This window comes from Odontesthes bonariensis, chromosome 10, assembly GCF_027942865.1.
Source record: "Odontesthes bonariensis isolate fOdoBon6 chromosome 10, fOdoBon6.hap1, whole genome shotgun sequence".
In the NCBI taxonomy this organism is placed as follows: Eukaryota; Metazoa; Chordata; class Actinopteri; order Atheriniformes; family Atherinopsidae; genus Odontesthes; species Odontesthes bonariensis.
In genome coordinates, this window is record NC_134515.1 from 518846 (window position 1) to 534648 (window position 15803).

A 15803-nucleotide genomic window follows, 5' to 3' on the forward strand; every position below is an offset into this window, starting at 1 on the left:
CTGTACATAAGTATAAATATATATCTGTACATATAAATATATATCTGTACATATAAATATATATCTGTACATATAAATATATATCTGTACATAAGTATAAATATATATCTGTACATATAAATATATATCTGTACATATAAATATATATCTGTACATATAAATATATATCTGTACATAAGTATAAATATATATCTGTACATATAAATATATATCTGTACATATAAATATATATCTGTACATATAAATATATATCTGTACATAAGTATAAATATATATCTGTACATATAAATATATATCTGTACATATAAATATACATCTGTACATAAATATAAATATAAACCAGGACATCGTTGTTATTATAATGTTGTGGGGTTGTACAGTATCTGGTGGGCGGACACCGCTGCGATTCATTTTTCAGCAGCCATGTTTAAAGGACGTGGGAACTAGGAACCAAAGTTTACACGTCTGTTTCCGCGAACCCCGCGGATTGTCGGACCCCTACAATCTGTGGATTGTCATTGGTTTTCGCCGAACCGCGTCATAGCTCATTACCATAAAGTTAGCTTGAGTTTAATCGCTGGAATCCGCTCAGTTCGCTCACCCTCCAGAGAGAAATAATCATTTCCGGCGCTCAGGTAGCGTAGGTCGCTCTTGGTGTACACAAGGCATTATGGGTAATTTTTGACCCGTAGGACAAAGGGTTAAAGCAGTCAGCCTCCTGCACACTGAAAAAAGTGAAGTAAACTCTATTAGAGTAACATAATCTCTACCTTGTATGTTTAAGATTCAGTGAGAACTCGAGCTTCTTAAGTAAAATTAAACATTTTATTAACGTAATACATGAATTATGGGGGAAGACTAAGTTTTACTTAGGTTTCCTCATACAATTTAAATGTTTAATAGTTGTATGTACATAAACCTAGAAATACTACATAAACTTTACTCTGAAAGTGTATCGTTAAAATCTACTAAATTACTTCATAACAGCAAATACTACAGATATATAACATTTACTTACATTTCTGAGTAAAACGATGTTCCTGCCTATGGAAAACAAGTAGACTTTACTTCATTTGTTTAAATAAATATAACTTAAAACTTAGATGTAATTAAGTAAAGCTACTTAATATCTTCTAAACTGTTTTATGGTAAGTAAAATTTACTTGATATTGCAGCATTAAATATTACTTAAATCATTTCAGTGCAAATACTTACAAAGGGTTTTTTAAGTGAATCTTATGAGTTGTTTTTTTCAGTGTGGAACGACCTCACATTTTACATCAGACAGGCCCTTCACTGCCCTTTTTAAAACTCGTCTTAAAACACATTTTTTAATTTAAATTTTTTAATTTTAAATTAAATTTAAATTTAAATTTTTAAAACCCATTTTTTAAACCAATATTATTATTCTCTGGCTTTTAACCCAGCATGAGACTCTGTTTCTGTTTGATTGTTTGTATTGTTTTAATATTGTTGTTGTTTATTGTTGTTTTTGTATTGTATTTCGTGTTGTACAGCACTTTGTTTCAGCCACCGCTGTGTTAAAAGGCTTTATAAATAAAGTTGAGTTGAGGTCAACTGGTGGAAATGTTGGTGAGGAGCAGAGTCGGTTATTTTCTGAGGAGACGAGAAGCTTTTAATGATGACTTATAGAGAACAGCAGCTCAGAAAACACTTTAATTCAGAACTTTCTGTAGTTTTAAGGTTTGTTTTAGGACATTTTTATTTTGGAAATCAGAACAAGCACCGCTGTTTGTGACCACAGGGGGGCGCTGTGGTGCCATTTAAATCCCATCCTGAAAGTCTGGGTTATCAGTATCAGCTGACCTCTGATCAGCTGACCCGATCAGCTGATACTGATCAGCTGACCTCGCTCTGTATGAGTCTCTGTTTCATTCTGAGTTTCTATTGAAAACCATCGTTTCTTCTTCTCTGGTTATTTAAGTTTAAAGCTGAGAGTTTCAGAAGTTAAAGTTATTAAATCAGTGATCAGATGGTTAAATATAAACATTTTTATTTATTAATTATTAGTATTATTATTATTTATTCTGTAAACTAACCACTGATAATAATTGAATAAATGAAAAACAACAAGCTTCAGGTTTTATATTTTTCTGTCCTTCCGGTTTTATTTTGAAAGATTGAAGCGGAAGTTGACATGTGACGTCAGGAGGCTCAGAGACTCAGAAACTCCGAGAGAAGAACCGAGCAGTCCGCCTTTATCCCGGGTCAGAACCAGCATTTTATCCCGGGTCAGAACCAGCCTTTATCCCGGGTCAGAACCAGCATTTTATCCCGGGTCAGAACCAGCCTTTATCCCGGGTCAGAACCAGCCTTTATCCCGGGTCAGAACCAGCCTTCATCCCGGGTCAGAACCAGCATCTTATCCCGGGTCAGAACCAGCCTTTATCCCGGGTCAGAACCAGCCTTTATCCCGGGTCAGAACCAGCCTTTATCCCGGGTCAGAACCAGCCTTCATCCCGGGTCAGAACCAGCATCTTATCCCGGGTCAGAACCAGCCTTTATCCCGGGTCAGAACCAGCATTTTATCCCGGGTCAGAACCAGCCTTTATCCCGGGTCAGAACCAGCCTTTATCCCGGGTCAGAACCAGCATCTTATCCCGGGTCAGAACCAGCCTTTATCCCGGGTCAGAACCAGCCTTTATCCCGGGTCAGAACCAGCATTTTATCCCGGGTCAGAACCAGCCTTTATCCCGGGTCAGAACCAGCATTTTATCCCGGGTCAGAACCAGCATTTTATCCCGGGTCAGAACCAGCCTTTATCCCGGGTCAGAACCAGCCTTTATCCCGGGTCAGAACCAGCATTTTATCCCGGGTCAGAACCAGCCTTTATCCCGGGTCAGAACCAGCATTTTATCCCGGGTCAGAACCAGCCTTTATCCCGGGTCAGAACCAGCATTTTATCCCGGGTCAGAACCAGCCTTTATCCCGGGTCAGAACCAGCATTTTATCCCGGGTCAGAACCAGCCTTTATCCCGGGTCAGAACCAGTCTTTATCCCGGGTCAGAACCAGCCTTTATCCCGGGTCAGAACCATCATTTTATCCCGGGTCAGAACCAGCCTTTATCCCGGGTCAGAACCAGCCTTTATCCCGGGTCAGAACCAGCCTTTATCCCGGGTTGAGGACAGCTGATGCAGGTAATCGGCTGTTTGTTTGTTTGTTTGTTTGTTTGTTTGTTTTCTCACCTGTGTGAGGCAGAGGGGATGTTTACCAACAGAAGAATGTTTGTAAACATGACGTCACGACTGTTAAACTTTGTTTGTGAAAAAAGAAGAAAACTAAAATGTAAACAAAGACTTCATCTGTCAGCTGTTTGTTTACATCTGACCAACTGACCTCTGACCAGCTGAGCTCTGACCAGCTGAGCTCGGATTGGTTAGTAATGTATTGATGGTTGTTGTTGGTGACCTGTGACATCTGGGGGCGGGGTTATGGTGACCTGTGACATCTGGGGGCGGGGTTATGGTGACCTGTGACATCTGGGGGCGGGGTTATGGTGACCTGTGACATCTGGGGGCGGGGTTATGGTGACCTGTGACATCTGGGGAGGGGTTATGGTGAACTGTGACATCTGGGGGCGGGGTTATGGTGAACTGTGACATCTGGGGGCGGGGTTATGGTGACCTGTGACATCTGGGGGCGGGGTTATGTTGACCTGTGACATCTGGGGGCGGGGTTATGGTGACCTGTGACATCTGGGGGCGGGGTTATGGTGACCTGTGACATCTGGGGGCGGGCTTATGTTGACCTCTGACATCTGGGGGCGGGGTTATGGTGACCTGTGACATCTGGGGCGGGGTTATGGTGACCTGTGACATCTGGGGGCGGGGTTATGTTGACCTCTGACATCTGGGGGCGGGGTTATGGTGACCTGTGACATCTGGGGGCGGGGTTATGGTGACCTGTGACATCTGGGGGCGGGGTTATGGTGAACTGTGACATCTGGGGAGGGGTTATGGTGAACTGTGACATCTGGGGGCGGGGTTATGGTGAACTGTGACATCTGGGGGCGGGGTTATGGTGACCTGTGACATCTGGGGGCGGGGTTATGGTGACCTGTGACATCTGGGGGCGGGGTTATGGTGACCTGTGACATCTGGGGGCGGGGTTATGGTGAACTGTGACATCTGGGGAGGGGTTATGGTGAACTGTGACATCTGGGGGCGGGGTTATGGTGAACTGTGACATCTGGGGGCGGGGTTATGGTGAACTGTGACATCTGGGGGCGGGGTTATGGTGACCTGTGACATCTGGGGGCGGGGTTATGTTGACCTGTGACATCTGGGGGCGGGGTTATGGTGACCTGTGACATCTGGGGGCGGGGTTATGGTGAACTGTGACATCTGGGGGCGGGGTTATGGTGACCTGTGACATCTGGGGGCGGGGTTATGTTGACCTCTGACATCTGGGGGCGGGGTTATGGTGACCTGTGACATCTGGGGCGGGGTTATGGTGACCTGTGACATCTGGGGGCGGGGTTATGTTGACCTCTGACATCTGGGGGCGGGGTTATGGTGACCTGTGACATCTGGGGGGCGGGGTTATGGTGACCTCTGACATCTGGGGGCGGGGTTATGGTGACCTGTGACATCTGGGGCGGGGTTATGGTGACCTCTGACATCTGGGGGGCGGGGTTATGTTGACCTCTGACATCTGGGGGCGGGGTTATGGTGACCTGTGACATCTGGGGGCGGGGTTATGGTGACCTGTGACATCTGGGGGGCGGGGTTATGGTGACCTGTGACATCTGGGGGCGGGGTTATGGTGAACTGTGACATCTGGGGAGGGGTTATGGTGAACTGTGACATCTGGGGGCGGGGTTATGGTGAACTGTGACATCTGGGGGCGGGGTTATGTTGACCTCTGACATCTGGGGGCGGGGTTATGGTGACCTGTGACATCTGGGGGCGGGGTTATGGTGAACTGTGACATCTGGGGAGGGGTTATGGTGACCTGTGGCATCTGGGGGCGGGGTTATGGTGAACTGTGACATCTGGGGAGGGGTTATGGTGACCTGTGACATCTGGGGGCGGGGTTATGGTGACCTGTGACATCTGGGGGCGGGGTTATGGTGACCTGTGACATCTGGGGGCGGGGTTATGGTGACCTGTGACATCTGGGGGCGGGGTTATGGTGACCTGTGACATCTGGGGAGGGGTTATGGTGACCTGTGACATCTGGGGGCGGGGTTATGGTGACCTGTGACATCTGGGGGCGGGGTTATGGTGAACTGTGACATCTGGGGGCGGAGTTATGGTGACCTGTGACATCTGGGGGCGGGGTTATGGTGAACTGTGACATCTGGGGGCGGGGTTATGTGACCTGTGACATCTGGGGCGGGGTTATGGTGACCTGTGACATCTGGGGGCGGGGTTATGGTGAACTGTGACATCTGGGGGCGGGGTTATGGTGACCTGTGACATCTGGGGGCGGGGTTATGTTGACCTGTGGCATCTGGGGGCGGGGTTATGGTGACCTGTGACATCTGGGGCGGGGTTATGGTGAACTGTGGCATCTGGGGGCGGGGTTATGGTGAACTGTGACATCTGGGGGCGGGGTTATGTTGACCTCTGACATCTGGGGGCGGGGTTATGTTGACCTGTGACATCTGGGGGCGGGGTTATGTTGACCTCTGACATCTGGGGGCGGGGTTATGGTGACCTCTGACATCTGGGGGCGGGGTTATGTTGACCTCTGACATCTGGGGGCGGGGTTATGGTGACCTGTGGCATCTGGGGGCGGGGTTATGGTGACCTGTGGCATCTGGGGGCGGGGTTATGGTGACCTGTGGCATCTGGGGGCGGGGTTATGGTGACCTGTGGCATCTGGGGGCGGGGTTATGTTGACCTGTGGCATCTGGGGGCGGGGTTATGGTGACCTGTGGCATCTGGGGAGGGGTTATGGTGACCTGTGGCATCTGGGGGCGGGGTTATGTTGACCTGTGGCATCTGGGGGCGGGGTTATGGTGACCTGTGGCATCTGGGGGCGGGGTTATGGTGACCTGTGGCATCTGGGGGCGGGGTTATGGTGACCTGTGGCATCTGGGGGCGGGGTTATGTTGACCTGTGGCATCTGGGGGCGGGGTTATGTTGACCTCCATGTTTAGAACATGTCGGATCCGTCTAACCCAGAAGAGAACGGTATCAGCTCAGAGAGAACTCAGGAGGCTCACTGCGGTTCTGAGGGGGTTCTAAGAGGGTTCTGAGGGTTCTGATGGTGAGCCAGAACCAGAACCTGGTTCAGATTGAGGTCTGTGACTGGATGCATTCAGTTCTCATCGTTTCCATTCTTCTGGTTTTACTTCTGATTCAGAGACTCCAGCTCGTTTCCCTCCTTTTCATCGCTCATTTCCTACTTCCTGTTTCCTGTTGGGCTCCACTTCCTGTTGGGCTCCACTTCCTGTTCTCAGCGCTGTTCGCTCTGATCTTATTCTCAGTTTGATCAGAGGTCAGCAGAAGAATACGAGCTGAATTTCAGTTTAAACTAAGACTTTCCTTTAAATGTGCTCATCTAAAACTCTAAAAAAGCCGAGTTTAGGTTAGCTGAGTTTAGGTTAGCTGGGTTTAAGTTAGCTGAGTTTAGGTTAGCTGAGTTTAGGTTAGCTGGGTTTAGGTTAGCTGGGTTTAGGTTAGCTGAGTTTAAGTTAGCTGGGTTTAGGTTAGCTGGGTTTAAGTTAGCTGGGTTTAAGTTAGCTGGGTTTAGGTTAGCTGAGTTTAGGTTAGCTGGGTTTAGGTTAGCTGGGTTTAAGTTAGCTGGGTTTAGGTTAGCTGAGTTTAGGTTAGCTGGGTTTAGGTTAGCTGGGTTTAGGTTAGCTGAGTTTAGGTTAGCTGGGTTTAGGTTAGCTGGGTTTAGGTTAGCTGGGTTTAGGTTAGCTGAGTTTAGGTTAGCTGGGTTTAGGTTAGCTGGGTTTAAGTTAGCTGGGTTTAGGTTAGCTGAGTTTAGGTTAGCTGGGTTTAGGTTAGCTGAGTTTAGGTTAGCTGGGTTTAAGTTAGCTGGGTTTAGGTTAGCTGAGTTTAGGTTAGCTGGGTTTAGGTTAGCTGGGTTTAGGTTAGCTGAGTTTAAGTTAGCTGGGTTTAGGTTAGCTGGGTTTAGGTTAGCTGAGTTTAGGTTAGCTGGGTTTAAGTTAGCTGGGTTTAGGTTAGCTGAGTTTAGGTTAGCTGGGTTTAGGTTAGCTGAGTTTAGGTTAGCTGGGTTTAAGTTAGCTGGGTTTAGGTTAGCTGAGTTTAGGTTAGCTGGGTTTAGGTTAGCTGGGTTTAGGTTAGCTGAGTTTAAGTTAGCTGGGTTTAGGTTAGCTGGGTTTAGGTTAGCTGAGTTTAGGTTAGCTGGGTTTAAGTTAGCTGGGTTTAGGTTAGCTGGGTTTAGATTAGCTGAGTTTAGGTTAGCTGGGTTTAAGTTAGCTGGGTTTAGGTTAGCTGAGTTTAGGTTAGCTGGCTTTATGTTAGCTGGGTTTAGGTTAGCTGAGTTTAGGTTAGCTGGGTTTAGGGCAGCTGAGTTTAAGTTAGCTGGGTTTAGGTTAGCTGGGTTTAAGTTAGCTGGGTTTAGGTTAGCTGGGTTTAAGTTAGCTGAGTTTAGGTTAGCTGAGTTTAAGTTAGCTGGGTTTAGGTTAGCTGGGTTTAGGTTAGCTGGGTTTAGGTTAGCTGGGTTTAAGTTAGCTGGGTTTAGGTTAGCTGAGTTTAAGTTAGCTGGGTTTAAGTTAGCTGGGTTTAGGTTAGCTGGGTTTAAGTTAGCTGGGTTTAAGTTAGCTGGGTTTAGGTTAGCTGGGTTTAAGTTAGCTGGGTTTAAGCTAGCTGGGTTTAAGTTAGCTGGGTTTAGGTTAGCTGGGTTTAAGTTAGCTGGGTTTAGGTTAGCTGGGTTTAAGTTAGCTGGGTTTAGGTCAGCTGGGTTTAGGTTAGCTGGCTTTAGGTTAGCTGAGTTTAAGTCAGCTGGGTTAAGGTTAGCTGGGTTTAGGTTAGCTGAGTTTAGGTTAGCTGGGTTTAAGTTAGCTGAGTTTAGGTTAGCTGGGTTTAGGTTAGCTGAGTTTAGATTATCTGGGTTTAGGTTAGCTGAGTTTAAGTCAGCTGGGTTTAGGTTAGCTGGGTTTAGGTTAGCTGGGTTTAAGTTAGCTGAGTTTAGGTTAGCTGGGTTTAAGTTAGCTGGGTTTAGGTTAGCTGGCTTTAGGTTAGCTGGCTTTAGGTTAGCTGAGTTTAAGTTAGCTGAGTTTAGGTTAGCTGGGTTTAGGTTAGCTGAGTTTAAGTTAGCTGAGTTTAGGTTAGCTGGGTTTAGGTTAGCTGAGTTTAGGTTATCTGGGTTTAGGTTAGATGGGTTTAGGTTTGAAGGCCTGAGTCAGAACATGCTCCTCCGCCATGTGGGCGGAGCCTGAAGGCCAGAGTCACAACATGCTCCTTCCCCATGTGGGCGGAGCCTGAAGGCCAGAGTCAGAACATGCTCCTCCGCCATGTGGGCGGAGCCTGAAGGCCAGAGTCACAACATGCTCCTTCCCCATGTGAGCGGAGCCTGAAGGCCAGAGTCACAACATGCTCCTTCCCCATGTGGGCGGAGCCTGAAGGCCTGAGTCACAACATGCTCCTCCGCCATGTGGGCGGAGCCTGAAGGCCTGAGTCAGAACATCAGCTGAACATCAGATTTTATGAAAAAGAATAAACCCAAACACTCACTAACGCCCAGGTGTCCTCGCCTGTGATTGGTCCTCACCCTGACTCCTCCCCTTCTGTTGTTCCTCTCCAGGTGACACGGTTTATGGCCTCTGAAGGCTAACTGAGCGGCCGACCTGTCAGTCACACCTGAGCTCGCGGCTCAGGCTGGTGGATGGCCACAGGTGTGAACTTCTGGAGCTCTTATGAACCCCGTCACCAGGTGAGAAACACCTGCAGCCTTCCAGGAAGTCGTCTGCGCCGTCTGTTTGCGTGGCTTTAAGTGGATCTGTTTCCAGGTGAGTGACGGTGACTGGGGAGGCGGGCCGGAGTCCAGCAGCGAGGAAGGAGGAGGCGGGCCCACATGGGGAGCACCTGCCATGGAGGTCAAAGGTCAACTCATCTCAGCCTCTGGTGAGAACAGATTTTATACCGTTAGCTGTTAGCTGTCTGTTAGCTGCCTGTCCCCTGTTAGCTGTCTGTTAGCTCTCGGCTGTCTGTCCCCTTTACCTGTCTGTTAGCTGTCTGTTAGCTGTCTGTTAGCTGTCACCTGTCTGTCCCCTTTACCTGTCTGTTAGCTGTCTGTTAGCTGTCTGTTAGCTGTCACCTGTCTGTCCCCTTTACCTGTCTGTTAGCTGTCTGTTAGCTGTCACCTGTCTGTCCCCTTTACCTGTCTGTTAGCTGTCTATCCCCTGTTAGCTGTCTGTTACCTTTACCTGTCTGTTACCTTTACCTGTCTGTTAGCTGTTACCTGTCTGTTAGCTGTCTATCCCCTGTTAGCTGTCTGTTACCTTTACCTGTCTGTTACCTTTACCTGTCTGTTAGCTGTTAGCTGTCTGTTAGCTGTCTATCCCCTGTTAGCTGTCTGTTACCTTTACCTGTCTGTTACCTTTACCTGTCTGTTAGCTGTTAGCTGTCTGTTAGCTGCCTGTCCCCTGTTAGCTGTCTGTTAGCTCTCTGTTAGCTGTTGGCTGTCTGTTACCTTTACCTGTCTGTTAGCTGTCTGTTAGCTGCCTGTCCCCTGTTAGCTGTCTGTTACCTTCACCTGTCTGTTAGCTGCCTGTCCCCTGTTAGCTGTCTGTTAGCTGTCACCTGTCTGTTAGCTGTCTGTTACCTTTCTGTCCCCTTTACCTGTCTGTGAGCTGTTAGCTGTCTGTTACCTGTCTGTTAGCTGTTATCTGTCTGTTAGCTGTTAGCTGTTAGCTCTCTGTCACCTGTTAGCTGTTAATTGTTAGCTGTCGGTCACCTGTCTGTTAGCTGTTACCTGTCTGTTAGCTCTCTGTTAGCTGTTGGCTGTCTGTTACCTTTACCTGTCTGTTAGCTGTTAGCTGTCTGTTACCTTTACCTGTCTGTTAGCTGTCTGTCCCCTTTATCTGTCTGTTAGCTGTTATCTGTCTGTTAGCTGTTAGCTGGTAGCTCTCTGTCACCTGTTACCTGTCTGTTAGCTGTCCGTTAGCTGTTAGCTGCTAATTGTTAGCTGTTGGTCACCTGTCTGTTAGCTGTTAGGTGTCTGTTAGCTGTGTGTTAGCTGTCGGTTAGCTGTTAGCTCTCTGTCACCTTTAGCTGTTAATTGTTAGCTGTCGGTCACCTGTCTGTTAGCTGTTACCTGTCTGTTACCTGTCTGTTAGCTGTTAGCTGTTACCTGTCTGTTAGCTGTTGGCTGTCTGTTACCTTTACCTGTCTGTTAGCTGTTAGCTGTCTGTTACCTTTACCTGTCTGTTAGCTGTTAGCTGTCTGTTACCTTTACCTGTCTGTTAGCTGTTAGCTGTCTGTTACCTTTACCTGTCTGTTACCTGTCTGTTAGCTGTCTGTCCCCTTTACCTGTCTGTTAGCTGTTATCTGTCTGTTAGCTGTTAGCTCTCTGTCACCTGTTACCTGTCTGTTAGCTGTTAGCTGCTAATTGTTAGCTGTTGGTCACCTGTCTGTTAGCTGTTAGGTGTCTGTTAGCTGTGTGTTAGCTGTCGGTTAGCTGTTAGCTCTCTGTCACCTTTAGCTGTTAATTGTTAGCTGTCGGTCACCTGTCTGTTAGCTGTTACCTGTCTGTTAGCTGTTAGCTGTTACCTGTCTGTTAGCTGTTGGCTGTCTGTTACCTTTACCTGTCTGTTAGCTGTTAGCTGTCTGTTAGCTGCCTGTCCCCTGTTAGCTGTCTGTTACCTGTCTGTTAGCTGTCCGTTAGCTGTTAGCTGCTAATTGTTAGCTGTCGGTCACCTGTCTGTTAGCTGTTACCTGTCTGTTAGCTGTGTGTTAGCTGTATGTTAGCTGTCTGTTGGCTGTTAGCTGTCGGTCACCTGTTAGCTGTTACTTGTCTGTTAGCTGTTAGCTGTCTGTTGGCTGTTAGCTGTCGGTCACCTGTTAGCTGTTACTTGTCTGTTAGCTGTTAGCTGTCTGTTAGCTGTTAGCTGCTAATTGTTAGCTGTTACCTGTCTGTGCAGATCCCCTCACCTTTCCCGATAGGAAGCAGAGGGAGCGAATGGCGGAGCTGCAGGAGAGGAGGCGGAGCCTGCAGGCGCTCCTGACCACACGAATGTCTGAGCTGAGACGCATCTGTCTGCAGGAAGCGGTGAGTGATGTCATAGCAGCAGAAGGAAGATGATTGGAACACAACACCTTTCCTCCACCTGTCCCCGATCATAAGTGTCGATTATATGATGTAACATGTGAGGGGTTTCCTGCGTTCCTATTGGTCAGGAGCTGACAGGTGCGGTGCCCAGTGACTTCCCCCTGGAGGCCGGGGAGAAGCTCCCGTGTTTCCGGAGACGAGGCGGGACGTCCCGCCAGGGAAACAGGAAGTGTCGAGTGGAGGTGAGGACATTCATATCACAGAGTATAACACAGAGTAGGACACCTGGAAACTGCACAGCTTCTCTTTATAAACACAGTTCTGTCTGGCTGCAACAGTTATTTAATTATCTCTGCTCGTCTAACTCCATCTGCTGAGGTTCGGTGTGTTCGGGTTCATAAAGACGTCCCTCTGACTCTGTGGTAAAAGGTCTTCAGCATCGGTTAGCATGGTTACGTTAACTCCCCGAGCAGCAAACAGCATAACAGGCGCGGCAGCAGGCAGTGATACGAAGGGAGAGAAAATAGGGCCAAGAGATTGTGACTTTTTCCTGGAGAACCATTTTGTGATGCAAATGTATTACTCTGTTGAACGCATATTGTTCTGAGAAGCAAAACGCTTTATTTTTTAAACCCCAGCCGTCAGACAATAGATGCTATAATGACCTTTGAACTCAGTAAGTCTGCAGCTCGTCACGTGGTCTGGACAGATGTTGTTGCTCCTCTGGATGAGGTCATCGGCGTGATGAAGCTGAAAATGATCCCTGATCCGCTGAGTCGGGCTGAACCGTGTCGGCTGTCTGACATCTTTTTATTTTGATCTGACCAGCTGATGGAAGCAGCTAAATATCAGCCTGTTTACATGTTGTCTGTTTACATGTTGTTTGTTCACATGCCTGTTTACATGTTGTCTGTTTACATGTTGTCTGTTTACATGCCTGTTCACATGTTGTTTGTTTACATGCCTGTTTACATGTTGTTTGTTCACATGCCTGTTTACATGTTGTTTGTTCACACGCCTGTTCACATGTTGTTTGTTCACATGCCTGTTTACATGTTGTTTGTTTACATGCCTGTTCACATGTCTGTTTACATGCCTGTTCACATGTTGTTTGTTTACATGCCTGTTCACATGTTGTTTGTTCACATGCCTGTTCACATGTTGTCTGTTTACATGCCTGTTCACATGTTGTTTGTTTACATGCCTGTTCACATGTTGTTTGTTCACATGCCTGTTTACATGTTGTTTGTTTACATGCCTGTTCACATGTCTGTTTACATGTCTGTTCACATGTTGTCTGTTTACATGCCTGTTCACATGTTGTCTGTTTACATGCCTGTTCACATGTTGTCTGTTTACATGTCTGTTCACATGTTGTCTGTTTACATGCCTGTTCACATGTTGTCTGTTTACATGCCTGTTCACATGTTGTCTGTTTACATGTCTGTTCACATGTTGTCTGTTTACATGCCTGTTTACATGTTGTTTGTTTACATGCCTGTTTACATGCCTGTTTACATGTTGTCTGTTTACATGTTGTCTGTTTACATGCCTGTTCACATGTTGTCTGTTTACATGTCTGTTCACATGTTGTTTGTTTACATGCCTGTTTACATGTTGTCTGTTTACATGTCTGTTTACATGTTGTTTGTTCACATGTTGTCTGTTTACATGTCTGTTTACATGTTGTTTGTTCACATGCCTGTTCACATGTTGTTTGTTTACATGCCTGTTCACATGTTGTCTGTTTACATGTCTGTTCACATGTTGTCTGTTTACATGCCTGTTTACATGTTGTCTGTTTACATGTCTGTTTACATGTTGTTTGTTCACATGCCTGTTCACATGTTGTTTGTTTACATGCCTGTTTACATGTTGTTTGTTTACATGCCTGTTTACATGTTGTCTGTTTACATGTCTGTTTACATGTTGTTTGTTCACATGCCTGTTCACATGTTGTTTGTTTACATGCCTGTTTACATGTTGTTTGTTTACATGCCTGTTTACATGTTGTCTGTTTACATGTCTGTTCACATGTTGTTTGTTTACATGCCTGTTTACATGTTGTCTGTTTACATGTTGTCTGTTTACATGCCTGTTCACATGTTGTCTGTTTACATGTCTGTTCACATGTTGTCTGTTTACATGCCTGTTTACATGTTGTCTGTTTACATGTCTGTTTACATGTTGTTTGTTCACATGCCTGTTCACATGTTGTTTGTTTACATGCCTGTTTACATGTTGTTTGTTTACATGCCTGTTTACATGTTGTCTGTTTACATGCCTGTTTACATGTTGTCTGTTTACATGTCTGTTCACATGTTGTTTGTTTACATGCCTGTTTACATGTTGTCTGTTTACATGCCTGTTTACATGTTGTTTGTTTACATGCCTGTTTACATGTAGTCTGTTAACATATCTGTTTACATGTTGTTTGTTTACATGCCTGTTCACATGTTTGTTTACATGCCTGTTTACATGTTGTCTGTTAACATATCTGTTTACATGTTGTTTGTTTACATGCCTGTTTACATGTTGTTTGTTTACATGCCTGTTTACATGTTGTCTGTTTACATGCCTGTTTACATGTTGTCTGTTTACATGTCTGTTCACATGTTGTTTGTTTACATGCCTGTTTACATGTTGTTTGTTTACATGCCTGTTTACATGTTGTTTGTTTACATGTTGTTTGTTTACATGCCTGTTTACATGTTGTTTGTTCACATGTGTTACATGCCTGTTTACATGTTGTTTGTTTACATGTTGTTTGTTCACATGCCTGTTTACATGTTGTTTGTTTACATGCCTGTTTACATGTTGTCTGTTTACATGCCTGTTTACATGTTTTCTGTTTACATGCCTGTTTACATGTTGTTTGTTTACATGCCTGTTTACATGTTGTTTGTTTACATGCCTGTTCACATGTTGTCTGTTTACATGCCTGTTCACATGTTGTCTGTTTACATGCCTGTTTACATGTTGTTTGTTTACATGCCTGTTTACATGTTGTTTGTTCACATGTGTTACATGCCTGTTTACATGTTGTTTGTTTATATGCCTGTTCACATGTTGTTTACATGCCTGTTCACATGTTGTTTGTTTACATGTTGTTTGTTCACATGCCTGTTTACATGTTGTTTGTTTACATGCCTGTTTACATGTAGTCTGTTAACATATCTGTTTACATGTTGTTTGTTTACATGCCTGTTTACATGTTGTCTGTTAACATATCTGTTTACATGTTGTTTGTTTACATGCCTGTTTACATGTTGTTTGTTTACATGCCTGTTTACATGTTGTCTGTTTACATGCCTGTTTACATGTTGTCTGTTTACATGCCTGTTTACATGTTGTCTGTTTACATGTCTGTTCACATGTTGTTTGTTTACATGCCTGTTTACATGTTGTTTGTTTACATGTTGTTTGTTTACATGCCTGTTTACATGTTGTTTGTTCACATGTGTTACATGCCTGTTTACATGTTGTTTGTTTACATGCCTGTTTACATGTTGTTTGTTTACATGCCTGTTTACATGTTGTCTGTTTACATGCCTGTTCACATGTTGTTTGTTTACATGCCTGTTTACATGTTGTCTGTTTACATGCCTGTTTACATGTTGTTTGTTTACATGCCTGTTCACATGTTGTTTGTTTACATGTTGTTTGTTCACATGCCTGTTTACATGTTGTTTGTTTACATGCCTGTTTACATGTAGTCTGTTAACATATCTGTTTACATGTTGTTTGTTTACATGCCTGTTCACATGTTTGTTTACATGCCTGTTTACATGTTGTTTGTTTACATGCCTGTTCACATGTTTGTTTACATGCCTGTTTACATGTTGTCTGTTAACATATCTGTTTACATGTTGTTTGTTTACATGCCTGTTTACATGTTGTTTGTTTACATGCCTGTTTACATGTTGTTTGTTTACATGCCTGTTTACATGTTGTTTGTTTACATGCCTGTTTACATGTTGTCTGTTAACATATCTGTTTACATGTTGTTTGTTTACATGCCTGTTTACATGTTGTTTGTTTACATGCCTGTTTACATGTTGTCTGTTTACATGCCTGTTTACATGTTGTCTGTTTACATGCCTGTTTACATGTTGTCTGTTTACATGTCTGTTCACATGTTGTTTGTTTACATGCCTGTTTACATGTTGTTTGTTTACATGCCTGTTTACATGTTGTTTGTTTACATGTTGTTTGTTTACATGCCTGTTTACATGTTGTTTGTTCACATGTGTTACATGCCTGTTTACATGTTGTTTGTTTACATGTTGTTTGTTTACATGCCTGTTTACATGTTGTTTGTTTACATGCCTGTTTACATGTTGTCTGTTTACATGCCTGTTCACATGTTGTTTGTTTACATGCCTGTTTACATGTTGTCTGTTTACATGCCTGTTTACATGTTGTTTGTTTACATGCCTGTTCACATGTTGTCTGTTTACATGCCTGTTCACATGTTGTCTGTTTACATGCCTGTTTACATGTTGTTTGTTCACATGTGTTACATGCCTGTTTACATGTTGTTTGTTTACATGCCTGTTCACATGTTGTTTGTTCACATGCCTGTTTACAT

At 44.8% G+C, this 15803-nt stretch overlaps 1 protein-coding gene across 2 annotated transcripts in view; it reads left to right on the forward strand.

The window, feature by feature from the left end:
• Positions 1-15803, forward strand: part of ccdc120a (coiled-coil domain containing 120a) — a 61694-nt gene that overhangs the window by 10504 nt on the left and 35387 nt on the right. Inside the window, exons 1-5 of one of the 2 annotated variants that reach the window (XM_075475872.1) lie at positions 3101-3159; positions 8747-8875; positions 8952-9066; positions 11085-11212; positions 11341-11454. In XM_075475872.1, the coding sequence (XP_075331987.1) occupies positions 8828-8875; positions 8952-9066; positions 11085-11212; positions 11341-11454 (405 nt within the window). In that variant the 5' untranslated portion in view covers positions 3101-3159; positions 8747-8827. Of the gene's footprint in view, positions 1-3100; positions 3160-8746; positions 8876-8951; positions 9067-11084; positions 11213-11340; positions 11455-15803 lie in introns of those variants that run through there. The other variant, XM_075475871.1, reaches the window with a different exon arrangement.